This window comes from Spermophilus citellus (assembly GCF_964194105.1).
Source record: "Spermophilus citellus genome assembly, chromosome: 9".
Lineage (NCBI taxonomy): Eukaryota > Metazoa > Chordata > Mammalia > Rodentia > Sciuridae > Spermophilus > Spermophilus citellus.
The window spans coordinates 109,862,938-109,887,313 of record NC_138191.1 but is presented as its reverse complement, the minus strand read 5'-3'; the positions used below and the strand labels follow the sequence as shown (position 1 = coordinate 109,887,313).

Genomic DNA, 24,376 nt, shown 5'->3' with positions numbered 1-24,376 from the left:
CTCCATCTTAATCCTTTCTCATCTTCTCTTCTCCCTCCTACGCCATATCCACCCTCTGTAGTTCCAGATGGGAACACTGAGTCCACGTCAGGAGCCCTACTAGGGAAAGCTTACTTTCTGAGAGGCTCAGGACTGCCATCCATTGCAGATTCTCCCCTCAGGGTGGTCTTCATGAGAGGGTAGAATCTACAGAGAGACCCTCATACCAAGGGATGAAATTGGTCCCAGGCCTGCTCACTACCTATACCCCCATTAACATTTCTCAAGGGCCATACACCAGTTTGTGAATACAGTTTTGGGAGAAAAAAAATGAGACAATATAAATTTATTCAAAACCTTTTCTGTTTATTTGAATGGCTTTTAAGAAGCAGAAGCCCTCGTTGTAAATGAAGGCATCGACAAGCATGAGGAAGGAGAGGGGTCCAGGGGGACAAGCATGTAGCCCTTGATCATGTGACCTGGTGAATGATGCAAAAAGCCAGACCTAGCTGGAACCATGGGGCGTGCTAAGAGCAGGTGAGGGAGGAAAGCTGGGCAGGGTGTGCAAGGCCTAACCCCAGGTGAGGGGACTCATGGAGATGAAGAGGCACATGCTCTGACCTCTAAAGGAGGCACTTGGGAGGTTTATCATAAACAGCAACTCAGGGGGAGCAGGCGAGGGAGAAGCAGGGCAGCAAATGGTGTGCAGCAAAGGGCTTCTGCCAGGTAGACACAGCCACACTGTGTGTGATGGCTTCACTCTTAATCTTGTTTTAATCTGGGGATACTGGGATGCTTTTAAGTAGAAACCAGAGATTAAGGATATGGGACTATTAAGTTTAAAACACACAGGGACTGAACTCTTGTCGTCCTCAAACTATGAGCCTGAGTTTAATGACCTCCTACTCTCAGTTACTTGGTTCTAAAAAATCCCAATTCCCTGGGCCCAGGTAGCAGTGTAAACTGGAGATTCAAGGGCCAGATTTAGCCTACAAGATATGCTTTTTTTGGCCTGCCTGGTGTTTTCTGAATTTGAAATAGTTGCCAACATCTCAAAGTCCAGACTTCTAGGTTCTTGGGAAAAACTGGGTGGAATATCCAGCAATATCAGCCTGCATTCCCACATGGCAGCCATCTGCCAGGCCCTGGTCAGTGTTTTCCATCTCCCTAATGGCTCCGCTAATCCCCTTTACTCATTTCTATTTGCTGCTCAGCCCCTGTAGGCATCAGGGTTTGTGACCTGTGCCCGTGCAACTGGTCTGTGGTGATCTCAGTGATTTTCTATGTGGTGGCAGCTACATGTACAGCCTTGAGCCTTTACCCTAATTCAGTGGCAGACTTCCCATGAAGGAGTAGCCACCCACAAGCCAGGAGGACAGAGGTCAGTGACCTCCATCTGCGGTTTTGATTCACCTTATGGGGCCTTTTACTTGGCGAAGATGAGTAACTAAAAGTTCCCAGCCATATTTCACTTTCATACTCCTCTGGGACTTGGCTCATCAGAGAGATACTTCCCAATCAAGGTCAAGAGTAAGTCACTTTTGGCTAGAAGTTCAGACTAGAACATCCAAGCAGAGGAAGGAATGCTAGCCTAGGTTGGGCTGGGCCAGGGTTCAGGGAGGAAAGCAACTATCCTAGACACAGCCATGACATGGCCAGGGTATCTGTGCACACTCGGCAGGTTTTGCAGCTTTGGGCCTCACCCATGTCACGTGTGAATGGGCTCCTCTAGAGCTTTGCAGTACACAATCTGCCCAACTGTACATGTTGGCTGTGGGCACTATTAGGAGGAGGGAAGAAACAAGTGGAGTTAGGCAGGTAGAGTCAAAAGCATCGTCCTAGCCCAGATTCTATCACTTCCTTGCTAAGTCTACAGAGCGTAGGTAGGGGTGGGAGACAGGTTAAAAGCCAAGGCTTTGGCCAGAGGCTAGAAGTTGCAGAAGAAAGCTAAGGGGACTGACCTCAGTGGCCCCCACACTACACACATGCAATGTCCATGAGATGATGGGAACTGCCAGAACCAGTTCCAAGAAGCAGGGCTGGCCCCCACAAACTGAGGATCCTCAATTAATGGAGATAACAGTTTGTACACTCCTAGTGAGGAGTGCAAACATGCACACACACACACAGCATCATCAGAAGAGCTACCTGAGCCACTACACATACCCACGTAAATATACACACATGCACAGTTTTTATCTGGTTGCACACACTGTGTGCATCCACACAATCACAGTGGTTATCGGCAAGAACAATCAGCTCGTCACTCAGGTATGCTTAGAAAACATTTTCAGAGCACCTGAAGTCCTTTATGGCTGGCAAGGGCTACTTGGTAGGGAAAGTCCAGCATAGTATTAAGTAGAATGAAAGAAGATAAAAGTAAACTAGATTCAAAATCACTACAGCTGGCAGCTGAGTGCGGGCATGCAGTGCCACCTACCGGCAAGAGGGAGTTTTGCACTTTGCTTAGAGACCCAGGACAAAACCCAGGACACTGCTTCTCAGGCCCCCTTCCAGATAAGCTGCCAACCATGGGATGCCATTATCCTCCTCCTCACTGTGTTTCACTGGAATCAGGTGAGAGCCTGGTGTCCTCAGAGTTGCAGCACAGTATCAAAGCGTGGACATCCAGGACTCCTGGAAAGCAATAGCCACACTGATAGGACAAACTAGGTTTCATCTTTCACCTCCAACCCACTGGTAGAGACTGCCTGGAATGCTGGGTTGAGAAGGATTCTGAGGCCAAGTCTGGGCTTAGAAGAGAGAACTCTCATGATGGAATGGTGACAATAACCGTGGCTTAGAGGGACAACTTCCACACTGCTATTTCTATGGTGGATCTTGGAAACTTCCGGTCCACAGCTTGTTGGTGAAGGGAAGTTTGTTGCTCACACCCTCACAGCACAAGAAAACTGTCATTCCAACTTTTACTGGACTTTGATCTTTCATGTGATAAATAACTTCTGAGCCAGCCAAAGCCCTCTTGGAACCCTCTTCATGAAGAATTTGTCCTTGTTTTCAGAGCATGTACATGGATGACTCATTGATATGAGGCACTCAAGTCAACAGTGGGCACTTCACTTTATCCAAAGTTTACATTTATCCCCCATCCCTCTACCAGCACTCATCACTGCCCAAAAGACTGCATGAGGACCATAAAGAGGTGAAAACACAAAGCCATTCTGAGCAGATGCTGGACAGCCAGCACAGATCATCCCTAGTCAAGGGTCCTGCTCCCTGCCCCTCCCACATCAGCTTGGGTCACTTGAGAATAATAAAAACTTGGAATCTTAAATCCTCAAATGGATTTGCAGTGCAGGCAAGGATCAGAGGGGCACAGAGCCCATCCCCCTTGGCAGTGGAGCCAACCTCTGTCCTCATGTGCTTCAGGGCATGAGACCTAGTTCATCCCACTGAGGTGTGGCTGTGTATGTTGTCTTAGCCCAGGGGTCAGCAAACTTTTTTCTGTAAAGGGACAGAAAAAAATATTTTTTTTGCTTCATAGTCTCTTTTGTAACCATTCAACTCTGCTGCTGGAGTACAAAAGCAGTCAGAGACATGTGTAAACTAGAGCACATGCTGCATTAAAAATAGCAAGAGGTTTTTGCCAGGCAGGTGTGGTGGCACACACCTGTAATTCCAGTAACTCAGGAGCCTCAGGTGGGAAGACTGCAAGGTCAATGTCAAGCTAGGCTATTTAGCCAGGACCTAAGCAACGTAGTGAGTCCCTGTCTCAAAATAAAACATAAAAAAGGATATGGTAAAGCATCCCTAGGTTCAATCCCAAGTACCAAAACAAACAAAAACCCAAAATTCAATAACACATGCACATAACAAAAAAATCTAGAAATTTGACAAAAATAGGGGGTGGGTCATATTTGGTACAAGAGCCCCTCATTTATCAAATTCTTCATTCGCTCAAACCAGAGGTCTTCAAACAAGGTTCCACCAAATTTGGGATCGTTTGAAAGTGCCCCAGGGATCTGCAAATCTTTGGCTCTGATTTAAATTGATTTTCAGCTATTTATGAATCTATAACCACAATCAACCCAGTCAGATGCATTCCAGCAGTTCCACATGCAGGAAATCAACATGTTCACTGGCTGTCCAGAGAGCTTCTCTGGTAAAGATCTCAGAGTGGGACTTCTCTTGCTATCACTACGTGTAGAATGGTATGGAAAATAGCGGGGAGCCTGGTCCCAGCAATATACAGACACATCTGGGAGTCCCAGTGCTGCCACTCACTATCTGGGTGGCTTTGGGCAAGTTACTTTAGTTCCCTAAACCAGCAAGGCCAGGACACCGTGAAACAGAATGGACACTGGCCATGGTGCTAGCACAGCCTCTGCAAGACTGAACCGTGGGAAGATGAAGCATTCACACTGTAGGACCCAGAATAATTGAGGTCACCAAGGGATACTCAGGGGATTCAGGGCAGGGCTATTTACCACCCGGTATGGAGGTATTTCAATATTTTGACCATCAGTTTGGCTGTATGGGTGTACACCAGCTGAATATCATTATAATATTGAATTCATCTTGGATTTGAACTTCTTGCTGGTTTCTTTTCTTTTGTTCCTGACATATTCTGTTACATTCCCACTACTTTGGTTTGCCTCTCAGGTAGGGGAGGGGGCTATTTGTAATGATCTTAGCAGTCTTGGTGATTAATAACAGGGCTTCTGCTTTCCTGCTAAGTGGCAGTTCCATTGGGTCACTTCCATTGTTGGCAAACACTCCTGGGTCCAGTGATCTGCAGAACTTGGGGAAGTGGTGGTTTCAACTAAAGGGTCCAGCATTCCAGAAGCTGTGGTACCTCTGCCCTGGTGCTGCAGTCCTAAGTCAGGCCTGGGGCTTTGATGCTCATCTGGCTTTTTAATTTCCTGGTGATTCAATAAACAATGCTCCCCACCTCTGGGTCCCTCTTCAGTACTGAGATCATCAGAAGGCTTGTCTGGTTGTGATGAAACCTGCCCCCAGGACTTCTAGCTTTTTATTCCAGCTTCTGAAAGCTCTTTTCTAGGCTTGAGGTGCTCATTTGTGGTTTCAGTAATAGAGTTTGGACCTTCAGTGTCTCTTCATTGTCCAAGGCTCTCTATAGCTATTAATGGTGCCCCAGTGAAATCCACAGCTTTTATTGCACCTTATCTTTCTGCTTCTAGCATCATATTTTCCTGCTTCCTAAGAGAGCCGAAGGGTCTGTGGTGTTCATTGCTGGGCCCTCGGGATGGACTTCATGGGTTTTAGAATCTCTGAAGTTTATCTCAATTTGGTGACATCTGCTGCCCTCACCATGCATAAGTCCTTCTTAGTGAAGCAGCCTGATGCCATTCTATAAGCCTAGACTGTGTCCAGCTTGGTAGGCTTCTTATGGCCACTGGCTCTGTGAGTCCTGGAGGCTCCTCCAAGAGCATGACTGTGACCCCAGTGGCAGGCAGGCCAGAGGATTTTTGTCACCTCCTGCCAAAATGGAGGTGACCTGAGGCCGAGTTCCCTCTCTCTTCCTTTTCATTTCCCTGTGACTGTTCTTAGGTTGCACAGCATCCATGGCCAGGCCAAGAGCACTGATTGTAAAGGAAGCTCCATACCAGACCTTCTGCCCCAAGGCTGCCTCTGCTGGCCTAAAGAGTCCTGGTTATGTGATGGAAATGGCTGCATACAAAAACACCTTCATTACATGCCCATCTGGGTGCCGTGATGCCAGTGGCCCTAAGGCAGCCACTCAGTCCAGCCTTGCCCTTCTTCCCTGCAAACAGCCTCTCTGGGCCTCCGACACTCAGAGCACAAGCACAGCCAGCACTTCTTTTCTGGCCCAAACTGATACTCATTTCTGGAAGCACCTCGGTCTTCTTTTTCCTCCTTCCTGGACTATCTTTCTGCAACTGCTACCTGGTGCCACACTGTCTGGGACATGTGCTCACTCAGACCCTGGGCTGAGTGCTCAGAAAGACAAAGGTTGGGTGGGCTTCCCAGGTTGCCCTTCACCCCCACACCTATAGGCTCTTGCCCCCTCTAATGATGCCTTTGGTTTTCTTTGCGAAGTGCCCACTCAAAGCTAGGATCCTTGGGGAGATGGGCAATCAGTGCATGCACAGATGTCTGCTCACCCCTTCTTGGTCTTCCATGGGCATCAGCCATTCATGCTTCTTTCCTTTCTCCCAGAGAGCCAAGGCTGCTCAGCAAAGGAGGAGACTGATTCATCAGGGCTCTCTGGAGGTGGTGAAGGAGGTGCTGCAGGAACTTCTGGAAGAGTGGAGGTTGCCTCATTCCAGAATCCCTTACACAACATCCCAGTGACAGAGAGCTCGTTACTTCCAAAGCAGCTCTGACTGCCTTCGGCTCACTATCCACAGTGGGAGAATTTTGCCTGGTGCACATCCAGCTCCTTCCTAAGTCATCACTGCCTTGGTACTTTTGGGTCTCAGATCAGACCTCCTGACACTTCCTACTTCACCCAAGCTGTGCCTTACCCTCTGGGTCAGCATGGACAACTGCTCACTTCAGACACTGCGGTTTCTCTTCCTGTGTTTGGGGCCACAGATATTCCACCTCTTTCCCCTTTGGCAGAGCTGCTTAACAGCACAACAGGACCAAGGGCCAATAAGAGGGGGTTGACAGGCACAACAACTGAATCTTGGCTAAAGTCTGAAGGAGAGAAAACCCTGCAGCAGCAGCTACCAAAGCTCCTCCCCAGGAAGAGCCTGCAGTGCCCCCTGCTGGCTGAAGGAGAACTTGCGTGCAGGTTCAATTTCCTCCCAACTCCTTTCTGCAAAAACTTCCACCTTGGCAGCTGACCTCTGATGGTCCAGGTTAGAGAGTTCTAGGAAGCAGATGGGTCACGTTGTCCATTGATTTCCAAACATGGAAAGATATATACAGGGCTGCTATGGAACATTGTGTCCTTTAACAAAGGCCTCTGGGCTGAGGGGTACTTGGGGGCTGAAATCCAGCCTATACCTTGTTAACAAAGCTGTGTAGCCCAGCTTCAGCCTGGGTCTGGCCACAGGAAGAGGTATCATTTTATAATTGGCCTAGAGAAAGTGTCCCTTTGTGTGATTTGTACACTCTAGGCTGCATCCCAGCAGCCCTGGCACAAAATGCTTCCTTCAAAAGGCAATTTCATTAAAAAAAAAAAAAAAAAAAAAACTTCTCTGGCTAAAGGAGAATTTAGAAACCACCTAAAAGATGTGGGAACTGAGGACCATGAAGGGGAAGGAGTTAAAGTCAGGCAGTTAATGCCAGGGCAGAGCTCAGATGCCAAGTCCTCCTTCTCCACAGCAGTTCTTGGCACTGCACTGGGCTGGTTTTTATCCCAAGGCCCTTTTGAAGCATCCTGGCTTTGCTGACCCTCCCCTGCTCAGTCCCATCAACTTCTCCCTGAAACCAAGCTACTCTGCATGATCCTACTGTCCTAGCTAGGATCACGGCACAGTGTTTGCCCAAAAGGGGGCATGGTCAGTCAGTTCGTTGACCCAGTCTGTGTGATTTCCTACAAGTACCTCACCCAAAGGGATGAGGGCAGACGTGCGGAAGGACAGAATGGCGAGGAACTAGAAGGGGCTACCAGACAAGGTGTGGAACTAAGACAGGGAGCCTGAAGTGAAGTGGCTCAGCTATTGTGCAGATGGGGCCTGCTTTGCAGGTGCAGCCCGCCGGGGTGTCTGTGCCACGCCGTAAGGCACATGGGCAGCCACGGTGCCCATCTCCTGAGCCCCAGCCACATGGAACATCTGATCATCAAAGAAGATATGTGGGCGAATCTTCTCCAGGAGGGGGCCCTTGGGTGCTCCAGCTAGGAACAAGGCCTCATCCGTCTCCAGGCCCCAGCTGCGCAGGGTCTTGAGAGCTCGGGCCCCAGAACTGGCTGCGCTGCGTGCTGTCACCAAGTAGGTGCGAATTGGGCATTCTAGCCGCAGGCCCTTGGAGTAGAACTTCTTCTGTAGCCTACCCAGTGCCTCCAGGAAGCCCTTTAAGGGGCCCTGTGAAAAAGTAAGGGAACACTGTGAGCTCAGCCTCCCCAACAAGTGCTCCCCTCCTCTCCCTGAGGCACTAGTATCCTCCTTGTTGGTATGAGAAAACTTTTCAGGATCCCTAGATCTCTCGGGTAGTTTAGCTGTACTTGCTGGGGTTCCTGTATGCATCAGTGGGGCTGTAGGTACCCACAGTCTGAAGTCTGTCTTACTGAGATTGGGGCTGTGCCAGAATAACTGTACCAGGGCAATTATTAGTATGCATATCTATCCATGCCCCCATCAGCAGGTGTCTGTCTGGCAGCTCTGTAAGCATGGCCTTCTGGGCCCACCAGAAGGGAAGATATTAAAATTAGTAACTATGGCATGGACACCCTCCAGATGTCAACATCTGGGACACAGGGGCCAATGTGTATCTGGTGAATATGAACCTGCCCCTGGGCACACAGGTAGCTCAGGATGTCAGACTCAAGCTTTCTGAGGGCAGGGAAAGGATTTATTTCTCTACAGTGCCCAGAGCAATGAAAAGTCCCAACTCTTCAATTCTATACAGTGTGATGAGACATGAGTTAATGAGGATATATGAATTAAGAACTGGAAGATGATGAAGACTGCTTATTTCTAAAGTAGCTGGGAATAAGTTGGGCTTCTAGGCTTAGAGACTTCTGCCTTGCTGGATGACTCAGAGCAAGCAGTAGTCCTTGGACCTCTATTGACCACTTAGTGGGAAAATTGTCTTGCTCTGAGAAACTGATTTTTGGGAAAAAATTCAAACTGGAGCTCCCAGGAAGACTGGAGAACCCCACAGCTCCAACCCCAAGAAATTTTCAACAAGTATTAAGACATGTTCCATTCTCAGAGGGCCATTGAGCAATCTGAGTGTGACTGAAGTCCCTGATCCCACTAACTGAGGCATAGCAGGAAGTGGCCCAAGCATATAGTCTGTCCCAGTGCCCCACCCCATGCCCCAGCCAGATGTCCCTGCTCCAGTGGGCCTGCCCCTGTGGGGTGCCAATCCAGTTCTTCCTGTCCTCCAGGAAGGGGAACGGGAGTTTCTTCAGGAACAGCTTACTCAGAGGTGATACCAGAGAGGAGTTGAGGGATCCAGAGACAGGATGGTGGATTCAGAGGGAGGAAGTAAGGCTTTTGGAGAGCAGTGGGAGTTTCAGATAAGATGTGAGGCCTTAGAAAATGAGAACTTCAGAGAAGGGGTGGAGACCTCAGAAAGGGGATTAGGCTCCAGAAAGGAAGGAGGACTTCAGGAAGGGACAGAGACCTCAGAAAAGGGATTGGAGCTGCAAGGAAGGGGAAGAGGTTCAGAGATGGGGCTCAGAGAGACCATGGAGACTTCAGTGAGGATGATGGGGACTGAGTGAAGGGGTTGGGAGCTCACTGAGGGGGCTGGGGCCCAGCGAGAGGGACGAGGGATTTAGGTTAGGTGAGGGGACCTGGCTAGAGTCTGGGCTGAACCCAGGTTTGGTTCTGACCAAGGGCAGGTTCTAGGGAGCCACCTTGTTCTTCTCAGGGGTTCTGGGACGATGTAGAGCACCTGGGCCAAAGGTTTGTTCTCATGGGCCTTCTCATGCTCGAAGAATCTGTCCAGCCCATGCGCTTTGACAATGCGCTCTGACTCGTCTGAGAAGAGCACAGCATCCCCATCGAAAGCCACGCGCAGTTGACTCTGAGACACAACGACATCCCTGCTGGGGCTGAAGATGGTGGCAGCTGCAATCCCTGGGCAGAGAGAGGCAAGCATTGTCTGTCTTCAGGGCAGGCAATAGGGGCCCCCTGGGTGGTGCAAGAGAAGGCTGTCTCAGGCTATGCCAGAGAGGGTTATCTCCGACTACACTCACCCCACCTGCTCTCCCCCACCAGGACAGAGGGCAAGGTTAATGAGAGCTAGTGTTAAAAATATCTAAAAACCAGTAGTTAGTTCATGGACATTGGCCATAGGAGTAGACAGAGCTGTAGCTTCAACACTGGGTGCTAAGGGCCCTCACCTATGTGGAGAAGTCTGGGACAGTCCTGGAGGCAGGAGGAGGCTTCAGAGGGCTCAGGGCAAGAGTTCTTTACCAAATAGTATGAAGGAATTTTAATACCAAGAAAAATCATGCTAGGGATCAGCCAAAGAGCTGGTCCTGGGAAGAAGGACCTGCTCTCCTGCCCAGGGCTCCTCACAGACCCCTGATATGGATCTACAGAGGGTCTGGAAAGGAGCCCTTTACTCTGGCTAGCCCTGGTCACTCCCTTGCTGTTCACTGTGATAAGTCACTCACCTTTTTCTGGGCCAAGATAAAATTAGGTCCTTATGGCTCTGTCTGGGGCTGAGATTCCAGGCTGCATTAGGGATGGGATGGGTGTGGGCACCATGTCTACAACCACAATGGTTCCCAGGTATGCCCTACTCAGGGCAGGTTGGCCATTCAGGGTTACATGAAACAATACAGGTGGCCCTAGGGGGTGGTAGCAGAAGCTGCCTTTGACTGTGTGCAGCCTCCATAACTGGGTCTTCTCTGTGGGAACCCAGGCTAAAGGCTAGAGCTGCCCTGGACCCAGAGCACAGGTGCTAAGAGGCTGGAAACCTGGCAGCTTGTCTTCATCTTTCTGAAGGCCACTTCTGTCCTGCTCTTTGGGAATCCAGGATCATAGAGGCAGGGCTCAGCAGAGTTTTAGGAGGAGTGAACAGTACAGGCCTCACAGCAACCTCACAAGCCTGAGGATGCCAACAGCAGGGCAGCCCCTGGGCATCAGGCTAGGCACCTTTTCAGCTCTGCTAATGCCAAAGCCAAGGTGATCCAGAACCATTTGACCCTGAGCAGGGCCTCCCTCCAGACCACTTTCCTGCTCCCTAGCCTGAGGTCAGGTTACAGGCACACAGAAGCATGCCTACATGTCAGCACTCAGGCCTCAACCAGGGAGTGTGACATCTGCCCAGGAAAATGGCTCCTGGGTCCTGATTAAAGAAGCCTTGTGGAGCTCCCAACAGCCCAGGAGCGGGAGGCGTCAGGAGAGTGGCCAGGCTTACAGGCAGGAGAAAGCAAGAAAGAGGAAGAGAAAAGTGGCTATGAATCCTGCCACTGTAGTGTTCAGCCTGGGGAGTCTTCTTAGGCAGCCGGGCAGTCCTTCTTCCTCTGTGTCTTGAGTGAGTTGGATACACACCCAACGGGGAGGACTGAGTCTATCCTGGCCACCATAGTCTCCCCTTGAAAAGGGCTCATAGAGGGAACTCCCCTTTGTTGGAACTTGCCCCTGGATTTCCTGGCTTCACTTTAGCTCTGGCCAGCCCAGCTGCTGGAGATGCTGGCCATTTCCTGAGCCCATCACTCTGGCTGGACCGGATATGGATCCCCCATCCCACTGGCTCAAAAAAGGGCAGGAACTGCCCATGATCATACAGGAATCAGAACTCTCACTGACCTGGAGGAATCTTAGAAGGAAGTAGCTTTCTGGGCTGTAAGGAGGGTTTCCATGGAAACAGAAGGTTGGGTAATGCTGATGAATAAATCCATCTTTAACACAGTAGAGCAGGAGGTGGGAAAGTAGAATAGGTGGGGCCTTGTTTTCAGACTTTATAAACAGATCACAGGAGTTTAGGCACAGGCCCCTCTCTAGTTACCATAGCAACTCCCAGCACCTGTATAGTTTTAGGACCCAGGCCTCCCACCTCTTAGACCACTTTGCTAGACTTCCTGTATTTTCCCTCCTCATTCTGACTTACCCTCATCAATGGCTTCTCGAACTTTTTCTGCATCAGCTGACAAGTAGAGGTTGGTGTGATAGGCCTTGAGGTAGCAGATGGGGCTGTTCCCTCCTGTCATGCAGAACCTCTCAATGAACAGATCTGGTGAGGAGGCAGAGAGCACCCAGGTGAGGCCAAGGTCAATCCTCCAGGTTTTAGAATGGATTCTCTGTGCTTAAGGAGTGCCATCTTGGATTCGTGTGGTGGTGGGCAGCAGAGTGATTCTCTGTGACTTTAGGCCAGCATTTCCCTTCTGAGCCCCTTCACCCTTCATCAATGACATGGAGATGAAACTGCCCAGCTCACAGAAATTCCCTCTTGTCAAGGAATCAGGATGCTATAGACTGCGGGACCTATAGACCCCTGACCCAGCTGTCAAACAGTTAGTCCCCATGGCTGCCAAGGGTGTAAAATATTTGCTGGTCAACGGCTGCTATTGTTTTAAGGGATCTATCACTACTTCAGCCCCTCACCCAGAACCCCTGTCCTCCTCACAGGTCACAGTCCACAGTCCAAAGTCCACAGAAAGGTGAAATGCCCAGCACCACAGAGGTCTTTCAGGGCCAGCTCTAGCACTATCTACTTGGCGCGTGTGGACTGCTCAGCACCTATCACACAGGCGATTAAATATTTTTAGTATCACTCCTGCTCCCATAAATTTGAAATTAATATTTAAAACATGCCAACTGGTGGCTGGGGGCATAGCTCAGTGGTAGAGCTCATGCTTTTACGCACAAAGCCCTGGATTCAATCCCTAGCACCCCAAATAAAGAATTATTAAAGTAAATTAAATAAAGCCAACTGGATTAGCTTGTTTCCTTAAAACAAGGTCTTAGAAATCTGTCTCTCTCTCTCTCTCTCCCCAAACTGGATTTCTCTGCTTTTCCTTGTTTTATATTCAGAAAGCAGAGAAATCCAGTTTGGGGGCCGCCAGGGAGAGAGAGAGAGAGAGAGAGAGAGAGAGAGAGAGAGAGAGAGAGAGAGAGAGAGAGATAATTTGCTAGAGAAGCATAAGTAAGGGCTTTCCAGAACTTGGCTTCTGGCCTCTGTGGGCCAATTTTACTTCCTGCCCCAAGGTTCTGAGACACTCTGGAACCTAATAAATTATTTTCTTCATCTGAAGCCAGCTCTGGAGGGTCTAGTATCATTTTTGAGGGGTGGGTACGTGGAATTGAACTCAAGGGCACTTAGTCTCTGAGCCACATCCCCAGCCCTTTTTCATATTTTATTTAGAGACAGGTCTTGCTGAGTTGCTTAGGGCCTCACAAAGTTGCCGAGGCTGGCTTTGAACTCACGATCCTCCTGCCTCAGCCACCTGTGCCACTGGGATGACAGGTGTGTGCCACCATACTCGATAAGTATTTTTAATCAAAAGTGTGGACTAAGACACAGAGCACTTTTACTCTAGCAACTGCTCGTGATTCTCCCAACAGCTTTGTGTGGCCTTTTAGCCTCATTGCAGGTAAAGAGGCATGGGGGCAGAAAGTGCTGCTGTCACACAGGGAGTGGGGCCTGTGCACTGTGTGTGGAGCTAACTTGTGTCGGCTTGGGAGAGCCTATGGTCAAACGAATTCTGTGAGACATTTGGTTGAATTTTGTTCAACCATGGGTGGCTTGAAATCAGCCACTGCAGGAATATTGACACCTGAAAACTGGCAACACATCAAATCAGGGTTTTTTGTTTTTGTAAACAGCCAGTTCACCAGCATACCATTGAACTTAGGGGTCCAGTGGGTACCAACTGATGCTGCATTGGTGTGGCCCATCTCAGGGGGTGTGGTAGGGCCTCCTGCTTACCGTAGTGGTTGATACTGTTGATGAGGCGGACTCCCACTTGAGCGTGGTTGTTGGTCATGAGCACGATGTCAAAGACATCCTCACTGTTGGGGTACAGCTCCCGAAGCCGCTTATTCACAGCCTCCAGAGCCTGGAAGGAGAGGGCACCCTGTTGCTCAGATTCTTAGATGGATACCTGGAGCTGGTGGCCAGGGATCCAATGAGAGGAGGGGAGGAGAAAACAGGGGAAGGGAGGGGAGGGGAGGTCAGAGGCAGACCTGGGATGAGAACAATGCATAGGGACAATCTCCTAATGGCGTTCTCCACCGCTGTGCAGGGTGTTTGCTCTTCAGGAGCACCTCACAAAAGAGGTGAGTGAGGGCCACTCACTCACCAAACTGGTTACCTGGCACAGGGCTACATCAGTCCAGAGGAGGGGTGGCCTCTTCTTCCCACAAAGGCTCTGTTCCCTAGCCAAGCCTGTGCCCTGGTGGGGCTGCATCTGTACAGAGGGGGCTCCTTTTCCCTGCTCAGACAATCATGGGAGTGTTTTTTTCTAATCCCCACGAAGGCACTCTGTGGGCAGCTGCAGGACCTGCCCCTCACCTTCACGAAGGGGAAGGCTGGCCCCGGACTGAAGGGCTCATTCTCGTGCTCCAGCTGGTAGCGCACGTACTCCTCCACGCCCTGCTCCGTGTAGATCCGCTGCTCCTCATCCATGCGGAACAAGGCTCGGGAGGACACAGCAATGGTGACAGCATTCTGAGGCCTGGGCTGTAGAGGTGCAGGAATAAGGGCTGTCACTCAGACTTGCTCCGGGGCAGGTGTTCCTATGCAAGCCCCTCAGCTACTGAAGACGTGGAAAAGACCCAGACCCAGGCTTTTCCCTAAAGAGACTCAGTCTAAGAAGAGGAAGACAGGTTAGGACCCTGTTTACAGAGAACCCAGAGGCAGAGGACGGCTTGCCATCTAGAGTGCAATCTGAAGGAGGGACATGCCCTCAGGGAATTCACAATTTGGTTGGGACATCTGAATACAACAGAAAAATGAATATGATGTATGTGGCCCAAGTATGACTGATGCTTGAGATCCAGGTGGTTTCCATTAGGAAATGAGAGCTACATGCCCTAAGGAAGAAATTGATGGCCAGGAACATAGCAGTTACATAAGAAAATTTATCTCCAGCCCAGATCTGTCTCCTGAGCTCCAGATTCAAATATCCAACTGCCCCAGCTTCAACTCATCATGCCTGAGGCTGAATTCCCACCACTTCCTCCACCCCCAACTTTATCCCTCTTCTTTTCCCTCACCTCCGGGCTCAGCACCACCATCCACTCCAGAGCTCCACCAGAAGGGTAGACAGCACTGCTTCCAGGTTTCCATTTTAGCGACTAAATGGCTCAGGGATCACTCCAGGTAAACTGGGCTAACTGGGCTGCACAAAATAACCACACAAGAGACACAAATACCTTTTTCTTTGGCTCACTGTGACGGCTCCTCTGACCTTAAAGGTCCATAGGAAGAGAGAGCGCGAGAGCACCCACTGACCCCTTTTATTGAGGAGAAGCTATTCAAATGAGGCAAGGGGTCAGGTTTCAGGGGGCTGAGTCTATCTTCATGATGTCCACTGTCAGCAGGTTGACTGACACCTGGGTAGGCCACACCCAAGGGCACAGTAAGAGAAGGGGACATACACACAAGGCACTTCGATGGAACATTCTATCCTAAACAGGGCAAGGGGTAAGATTACAAAGGAACAGGTGAGCATAGCTCCACCCATGGGGCTGTAGGAAGACACAGCCTGGGCAGGAAGACACAGGTCACTCGAACCCTAGAAGAGTAGGGCAGTCTAGCAGCATGGGTGCCTGATGCCACATCGCCCAGCAGGGGAGTTAACTCAGTCATGTGCAAGGTTGGTCTCCCACAAACCACTGTCCACAGAAGCAGAACCCTAAAGTGAAGCCGACGCGGCTTCACTCCTTCTTCTTCCCCGACTCCATTCTCCATTAGTCAATCACCCCAAGCAGTCAATATGACCAAGGTCCAGCCACTTCTTTCTGTCTTCTCTACCAGACACCAGGCCATCAACACCTCTTACCCTCTACAGTTTCTCACCCATGCTGCTGTCGGGGGATTTTCCTAAAGTGCAGATGGGAGCACAGCCCACCTCTTCAGTGGTGACCACTCTTTTCAGAGTGGAATTGGCAGCCTTCGGTATGGAGTTGGAAGTCCTTCACAATAGACCCCTTTCTCTTTCTCCACTCTCAGCCTCTGCTTTCCCAGTCTTGTTCAATGTGACCTTTCTCACATCTGACACACCTTCTCCTCTTCCTCTGAGCCTTTGCACATGCTGTTCCCTTTGCGAATATGCTCTTTCTCATACTCTCTGTCCAGCTAACTTCTACTCAACCTACAGGTCCCAAAATAGACTGTCACCTCTAGGAGGACTACCCTCACCACAGTCTCCATTTGATACCTCTCCTGTGGGTTTTCTTCTTAGTACAATTAACATTAAATTATAATCGCTTATTTAACGTTTTTCTAGGTGAATTCTAGGAAGGAAGCAGGAACATGAGTATCTCATCTGTTATTGTTATTATTGGTACCAGTAGTAGTACTGGGGATTAAACCCAGGGGCACTTTACCAGCAAGCGAAGCCCCCAGAAGTTTTTTTATTTTTTAATTTTGAGACAGGGTCCTGGACTGGGGATTTAGCTTAGTTGGTAGAGTGCTTGCCTTGCATGCACAAGGCCCTGGGTTCAATCCCCAGCACAAAAAAAAAAAAAAAAAAAGAGAGAGAGAGAGTCTTGTTAAGTTATTGAGGCTGGCCTTGAACTTGTGATACTCCTGCCTCAGCCTCCTAAGTCGCTGGGATTACAGATGTGTGCCACCATGTCTGGTTTCATTATTATATCTCTGTGCCTGGCACCGAGAGGTGCTCAGCAAACCTTTAATACCTCTTGAATTCTAACATATTTCAAAAATATTTCACACATATACATTTTATATATGTTTTTAATTTTTTAAAAAATTATTTTTTCTTTTTAGATATACATGACAGTAGAGTTTATTTTGACATATACACATGGACTATAACTTGTTCTAGTTAGGATCCCATTCTTGTGGTTGTACATGATGTGGAGATTCACTGGTAGTATATTCACATATGAACATAGAAAAGTTATGTCACATTCATTGGATTGAACCCAGGGGTGCTCTGCCACTTATTGCCGTCACCCAATCTTCAAGGTATTGGTAGTAAGAGGTGAGGCCTTTGGAAAGTGATCCAGTCATGGTGGGTTTAGTTATTCTTATAAAAGACACACCAGAGAGCTTGCCTACAATACTCCCCTTTTAAAAGTTTTTTAAATTTTGAGACAAGGGTCTCACTAAGGTGCTGAGGCTGGCCACAAACTTGCAATCCCCCTACCTCAGCCTCAGAGTCACTGGGATTACAGGTGTGCATCACTGGGCCCAGCATCAATATACTTTTAACATATTTCAATAAGAAAGTGTGTGCAATAAAAAACTTCACATGGAGCCAGGCACAGGGGCACATGCCTATAATCCCAGTGGCTGGGAGGCTGAGGCAGAAGGATCTTGAGTTCAAAACCAGCCTCAGCAAAATTGAGGCATTAAGCAACTCAGTGAGACCCTGTCTCTAAATAAAATACAAAAAAAAAAAAAAAGGGCTTGAGATGTGGCTCAGTGGCTGAGTGACCTTGAGTTCAATCCCCAGTACGAAACAAAAACGAAAAACTTAACATGAAACAGAAATTCCAATGCAGTGCCCTCATCTGTTCAGATTGCTTCAAATATAGCAGGTGCCCAGAAAATATTTTGTTAGTTGGTGTAAAACTAGCGGACATTGACCAGTTTTTATGCCGGGCACCTGAGCTTGGGTAGAGACATGGCTCCTGTTCTCAGAGCTCACGATGTGGTAGGGAAGGTGATGGTAGTAAGAGGTGAGGACTTGGGAGGTGATCAGATCATGATGGGATTAGTAGTCCTACAAGAGACACCAGAGAGCTTGCCTTGCCTGTTCCACCATGTGAGGACACAGCTAGAAGTTTCTAACTTTGAATCAGAAAGTGGACCCTCATCAGATACCGGTCTGCTGGTATCTTGATCTTGGACTTCAGCTTCCATAAATAAATAAATTTATGTTGTTTACAGTAAAAATCACCGAGTTTATGGCACTGTTTGTTATAACAGCCCAAATGGTCTAAGACACTCAATTCTGGTGGAAAGGGGAGAGGAGTTTGACACCACAGACAGCAGCTGGACTCTTTTTAGTCCCTGGCAAGGATCAGAATGTGGGTGCCCAAGGGATTCATGGACACCCAGAGAGTCCTTCCACAGCTCTGTGACCTAGGAAGTCCTAGATCATGATTCCTACTTTATAGATAAGGAGACAGGGGCTCAGATTGAAGTCAAGACTTGTGAGTGGACCTCAAATTCTGGCCTGTTCCTGGTAGCCCTGTGGGCTAGGGACCCCACCCCACTGGTTCTTTCTGGGGTCAAACCTGGGCTCCAATCAGTTGATAACGCTGAATGATCACCATGTGACAGGCACTATGCTGGGGACATAGCTGAAAACAATACAGGAGATCCCTGCCACCGTAGATCTTACTTATGATTTTCTTCAAGGCAGGGATTCATGCCATTCATTAGAAGAACACTGTCCAGTGGAATTTCCTGTGATAATGCAAATGTTCCATAATCTGTGCTGTCCATGTGGCTATGGAGCAATTTGAAGTGTAGCTAGTGAGACCAAAGACCTGGGTTTTTAATTTCATTTAATTTTAATGAACTTATATATCTACATATAGTTGGTAGCTAGTGCAGCTTTAGAACCTATAAACAGGAATGGAAAGCCAAAGAATTCCCCAAGGTCATGTGACTGACTGACCTCAGTTGGCAAAGCATTAGCTTTTAACCCCAACCAAGATGGTGTATGTGGCAAGTAGGGTCAGTGTAAGGACCAGTGGAACAGGTCCTCCTCCTAGGCTCAACCCAAATGTCTTTCCCAGTTGCTGAACACTGTATGTCTGTGTTTCCTTGGGCTGGGCACCCCCTAGCCCCATCAACACTGGTGATCCTTCAAGGAAGAAGCTAAAGTCAAAAGCCCTAAAGGAAAGGGGTGATAGGGTGATGGCCATGGATGGTAAGGGTAGGGTCAGAGGTGGGGACATTCACTCTTCATGAATCTAGGAATTCTATATGCTTTTGAGACAGGGCTTCTCCTACTCTATCCTCTGGGCTTACTACCCCAGGGACAGACCCATGCTCCCTTGAAGGACAGAGAGCCAGCTGCTCCCCGGTCCCTTCAGGCAGGTTCCCAAGCCTGTCATTCCAGCCCAGGCAGCCAGCCAAGGTCTCAGTCCCCACTTTCTGTCCCACAGTCTCTGCCAGACTGCCAAGTCCTGAGTCTCCTCTGGCCGAGCTACCCAGACCCCATCTCTTCCCACTCCTGACCATTGCAAGAAAAATCATCCTGGCTGCCTTGGCCCCAGGAGTCTCAACTACCCTCTTTTCCAGATAGGGAAGTAGGCTAGTGAGGGGCAGTTTTGCTCTACACCACACAGCAAAGTCAAGGCAGAGCCAAGATGAGATCCCAATTTTCGACTTCTATCCTGGCCTCTGTCCACACAGCAGTTCCCTTGATATGGCCCTCCTCAATGGCTCCCAGAAGTCCTCAACCTCTGTTACTTTAGGGACTTCCCTGGATATACCTTCCCTAGCCTCCCTTTCCAGATTGGGAGAAATGGTGAGAGGTACCGCCCTCCCAGAGTGTGGAATCTCAGAGCAGGGAACTTTTTCCCTCTCAAAATGGAATTCCCAAGGCAAGGACTCTACTCCCCACCCCCAGAATACTCTCAACACAACACAATTAAAGTGGGGTCAAAGGGCCTCCAGGGCATGTGCTGCTGTAGGAAATGCAGCTACAGCTGGAATAGATGAATGGCAGTCAAGACTCCAAGCTGAGGGGAAGAACAGGTGCTTAGAGATTCTCCTGAGCCTGGCCAGATCTCTAACACCTGGTCACGTGTTGTCAGGTGCACCAAAATCAGAAAGCAGCCCACTGGGAAATGGGTCAAAACAATTCAGTGGTTCAGCCTGGAACCTCTAGCTCTAGGAAGCCAGAGTCCTGCCAGCTCCCTGCCTTCTGCTGGGGCTGAGGCATTGCTCTGACTTAGGGGGTGGGGAAGGAAGATTAATAGAGGGCAGCCCAGCTACCACTCCCACTCCAGCCTGCCTGAGAAGCTTCCATAAAAATCAACATGATTCTGCCTAGTGCACCCAAGATAGGAACATAGCCAAAATGCTATTATTTCTGGAAGGACTTAGAGAGAGAAGGGTGGCTGGGAGAAAGGGACAGAAGAGCTCTGGATTGAGGAAGTCCTTTGACCCCATAAGGTGAGGGCCTCCTATGTGCCTTCACTCAGTTAAATATTTCCCTCAGTCTCCTGGGAATAAGAATAAGTCCGGGCCAGGCCCTGATGGGGCCCAGGAGGCCTAAAGCCCCCAAAATAGCCTGTGGGAAGAGGGGCTACTACAGGAAAGAATAGGAGCTGGGAAGCCTCCAGGTTCCTTGCCTCCCAGAGATCCATGAGGGAGGCTGGAGGGGTCATGACTGACCTCTGGGCCTGAGCTCCCTAGTTCTTGGTGCCTAGGGAAGAATAGGATTTGGAACACTCCAATCTCCAACATCCATCTCCTCTCCAGCCCCCAGGCCACAACATCAATCTAACTTTGCCTTCTGTCTATTATGCCTTTGCCAGATCTGCCCTTTCCAATCCATCCAGCAAACAGCCCTAGAGTGATCATCTAGAATGAAACTGGGATCAGGAAAAAAAAGGGGGGGGGACCAATTTAATCCCCTGCTGAAAAATCCTATAATAGGTCCATTATGGTCTCCATGTTTTGTTTTGTTTTTAAATGTAGGTTGTCCTTTTATTCAGATGAACTCTTAGGCAGAACCTCAATATGAAAATCATATTGCCATAAATAATAGGTATGAGCTTATTTTACAAATTCAAACATATAATATATATTTATGAATGTATTTATTATAAAGTCAACCAACAAAAACAACACAGTTGTTTTGATGAGAACAAACATAAAACCAGGGGTGGGGACGCCAGGGCAGACTTAAGCTTTAGAATCCAGCCAATTTATTTCTGTTTTTGTTTTGGGGCAGGGTTGAGAAAGCCCTGATTCATACAGATAAGTGGTTGCAAGTGGGAATGGTTTTAATTTTGTTAAATAATGGGGCTGACAATCTCAAGATGCTTTTCTATTAAATAGAACTGAGGAAAAGCTTTATTCTGAGGTTTGCTAAAAATGTAATAATAATAAACCTGTAGCACAAGTTAATATGTCTCTGGTCCCCATAGTGCTGAAATCTCCAATGAACACATTTGAGTGAGTTGGGCTTTATCACATATTTTTAATAGTTTAAAACATAGTTTAAAGAAGAAAGAAAATTGTATTCAATTGTCTGCAGGCCCCCTGAAACATGGGTCTCCACAGAACCTAGTTTGAAAACCTTATCTCACTAAGGCCCTGTCCACAAGCCCCAAGTTCCTCCACCCAACAGCATCTCTGTTACTCTTCTCTGAATAACCCCACATTTTCCTACTGAGTCCTGATTCTGAAACACAGTCCTTGATTTCAAAGACATCTCCATCTTTTCCCTTTCTGCCTGGGAAACTCCATCTACTCAGGTTTTAAGATCAGCTGAAATACCAACTCCACAAAGCCTTTCCTGGTGGGCAGTCACTCCCTCCTCTATGCTCCCACTGCACCATGTGGGATCTTTTTTTGAGCACCCACCATCTCCAGAGCCTCCAACAGTGCACCGTGAACTCCTTTGACTGGGGCACAGTTTAATCAATATCTCAAAGCCATGGATGACCAAGGCCTAGAGATGTCCAAAGAATGACTGTTGGGGTGAGCTTCCTAGAAAAGGCTCTTTGAAAGGAAGCTTAAAGGTCTTTGGTGAATACATCCAGGCCAGCCTTTATCCTCAGTCCCTTCCCCAAGCATCTGGGAAGATGGACTGAGCAAGGCTAAAGGCAGACCAGGGCTTTATGATTTATCCCACAGGGGAAGAGGAGCTCTTTCCTCTGTGTGAAGTCTCAAAGGTTGGACTCAACTTTGGGATGTTAATGTCCATTTCAAAGGGGGAGCAGAGCTTGCTACTGGGGTGCAGAACCCAGCGTTGGGACCCTAGAATGAGGGGCACAAAGGCCTGAGCATACAGAGATCCCAGTGCCTGGAGCAAGAAGCTCCTTTTAGGACGCAGGGAGGGCAGCATCCCAAGAGCAGGGCCCCAAGAGATGGCCCGAACACAGAGGTCTGGGTCCCGAGCCCGGTGCCCAGATAAGTGGAGAGGGGAGCACACAGAGAGGAGCCGGGTTTCCAGTTTCGAGTTACCGGAGCCTGGGACGCTGCTTCAGGAGGGGTTGACCAGCTTTGCCAACAAGTGCACCCCGGATAGTGGGGAAGGAGGTAATCTGGGGTCGCAGCCCAATCTGAGCAGTGATAACACTTGGGGGGAGGGGGATCCTGGCGTGGAAACTGAGCCCCGGGGGCGGGGGAAGAGAAGAAAGAAAGAAACAACAACAACACACAACCATCAGAACAGAGCTCCCAAAATAAACCCGAGCCTGAGCCAACTGCTGGGCGCATTCTGGAGCAGAGGAGCTGCGTTCCCTCCCAGAGGGGCACTACGGGTCCCTTCCCAGGGGCCTTGCAAACCCGCCTCTGGGTGACCCTTTCCCCGCCCGATCTCCCCATCCATGCCCCAGTTTTACCGATTTAGGTTTCTTCTTGGGCGCGAGGTTGTCATAGAAAGTCTTGGCCTCCTCCCAGCGCGGGGCCGCGGCGGTCTCTGCCCCGGGTCCAGGTTCCCGGGCCTCCCGGGACTCCCCGGGTTCCATGCTCCAGCTCTAACCCTGCCGGGCCGGAGCAGGCGGCTGCGGAGACGCGGAGCTCGCGGGGCTGGGCTGCGGGAGGGAAGGCGCGGCGGGGCGTGAGAAGAGGGCGGGCAGCAGCGGCCAGGGTGTCCGCGTGAGCCGCCGCCCCGCCCGCCCGCCGCGGGTGGGGGACCCGGGAGGTTAGGCTCGCCCTCTCTGTCGCCGGCGTGCTGCTGCTGCTATAGGTGCGGGGTACAGCTGAACTCTCCTTTCCCGACCGACCCGCGCCTGAAGCAAATGGAGGGATGCGGTTCCAGATTTGCAAGCTTGTAGGCTGCTGCGGATTCGGGATTGTCAGGATGATGTTCAAGGGCATGGAGAGAGGGGAAATCTGACAACTTTTCTCACCTAGAGTGATCACTAAAAGAGAAAATGGAAAGTGACTCTCCACCCTCCTTTCCAAAGCTAACCGTCCCTCTGAACCCCTCGGATGCCAGAATGCTGGAACCCTAGGGCCCTGAGCAGTCCCCTTACTTCAGACCCTAGGCATCCTGCGGACTGAGGAGGAGGTGGATGGACAACTCTAACTACCAACAGGGACCTGCTCCTCAGCGGGGGGCAAGTGGGAGATCCAGCCAGCAGCCCTTCTATACCATGGCGGAGGCGGTCGGGACACTGTGCGATGCTGCCTCTTCTGCGCTCTGGCCTAGAGGGAAACCCAGATCGAAGAAACTGGGACTCTGAGCCCAGATTCTCGCTGGCTCCTTGTTGGCCAGCAGAGGGCGCGCGTTCCCAGGTCCCACCTGCCGAATTGGGAGTGGTTATTTACATGCTATGGAGGGGCTGGAGGCGGGAGCTTAGAAGTAGGGCCTAGGAAACAAACGTTAGGCTGCCGGGTTTTTGTTTTGGAATTCCACGGTATTGTCCCTTTGGTGCAGAGCCCTGAACTATGAATATCATCCATTCCAAGGAACAGGCCAGGAAGTCTAAGAGTGAATACAGAAAGGAGGGATCTTCCTGGCCTCCACTATGTGAGGAGGAACCAACCAAACCTTGTTTGGGAAAAAGAGGGAAATCATAGTAACCAAAAAAAGTTATAGGAGTGAGGGGATGTGTGTTTGTCCTTCCCAAGACTTAGCAGATAATTTCTAGTTATGACCCCAGACCTCTCCCACCCTGCCTGCCCTTTGCTAATTTGATGATAACACTCCTCCTATTCGATCCAAAGGTGGCATTGTCTGAGGTGGCCTTGTGACTTGCTTTGACTAACAGAATGCAGTAGAAATTACTGTTGTATGGTTTCCAAGCGGAAGTCTTAAGAGGCCATGCAGATTCCATTTTTTGCCCTCTTGGGAACCAGCTACCATGTAAAGAAGTGTGGACCAGGGCTGGGGATGTGGCTCAAGCGGTAGCGCGCTCGCCTGGCATGTGTGCGCCCGGGTTCGATCCTCAGCACCACATACAAACAAAGATGTTGTGCCCGCCGAGAACTAAAAAATAAATATTAAAAAAAAAAAAAAAAAGAAGTGTGGACCATTCTACTGCAAAGAGGCCACGGAGTATAAGAAGCCAGTATAGAGGTTGGGGATGTATTTCAGTGTAGACCATGTGCTTAGCATGTGTGAGGTCCTGGGTTCAAACCCTAGCACCCCAAACAAACAAAGAACAGCAAGAAGAAGCAGCAGACAGTGAAGAACTGGATTTCCCAGGTGACAGCACATCAGTGAGGCCATCTTGGCTGTTTCAGCCCCAGCCTTGCCCCAGCAGAATTCACCTACGTGACTCCAGTCAACATGAAGAAGAAAAACCAACCAGGTGGACCCAGCCAACTCATGAAATTGTGAAAAATAATAAAGTGTTGGTTCAAGCACTAAGCTTTGGGGTAGCTTGTAACACAGTAATAAATAATTGAGGCGGGGGGTGCCAGGGATTGAACTCTGGGGCACTCAACCACTGAGCCACATCCCCAGCCCAATTTTGTATTTTTA

The 24,376-nt window shown here is 49.4% G+C and overlaps 1 protein-coding gene across 1 annotated transcript; it reads right to left on the bottom strand.

Annotated features, from left to right (window-relative positions):
• Positions 1 to 333: 333 nt before the first annotated feature.
• Positions 334 to 22,745, bottom strand: NT5C1A (5'-nucleotidase, cytosolic IA). Its single transcript, XM_081305982.1, has 6 exons — positions 22,287 to 22,745; positions 14,071 to 14,238; positions 13,486 to 13,615; positions 11,668 to 11,790; positions 9,499 to 9,683; positions 334 to 7,958 (listed from the first exon to the last, which is right to left on the bottom strand). Exons 1-6 carry the CDS (start codon positions 22,410 to 22,412, stop codon positions 7,593 to 7,595), a joined length of 1,098 nt encoding a protein of 365 aa, XP_081162108.1. The 5' UTR covers positions 22,413 to 22,745; the 3' UTR covers positions 334 to 7,592.
• Positions 22,746 to 24,376: the final 1,631 nt, after the last annotated feature.

Excerpts from the sequence above, each read along its gene's own strand:
- NT5C1A (XM_081305982.1), bottom strand. The coding sequence starts at position 22,412 with ATGGAACCCGGGGAGTCCCGGGAGGCCCGGGAACCTGGACCCGGGGCA. Across the intron at positions 14,239-22,286 it reads CCAAGAAGAAACCTAAATCG|CCCAGGCCTCAGAATGCTGT; the intron begins GTAAAACTGGGG and ends GCACCTCTACAG. Across the intron at positions 13,616-14,070 it reads CAGCCTTCCCCTTCGTGAAG|GCTCTGGAGGCTGTGAATAA; the intron begins GTGAGGGGCAGG and ends CTCTCCTTCCAG.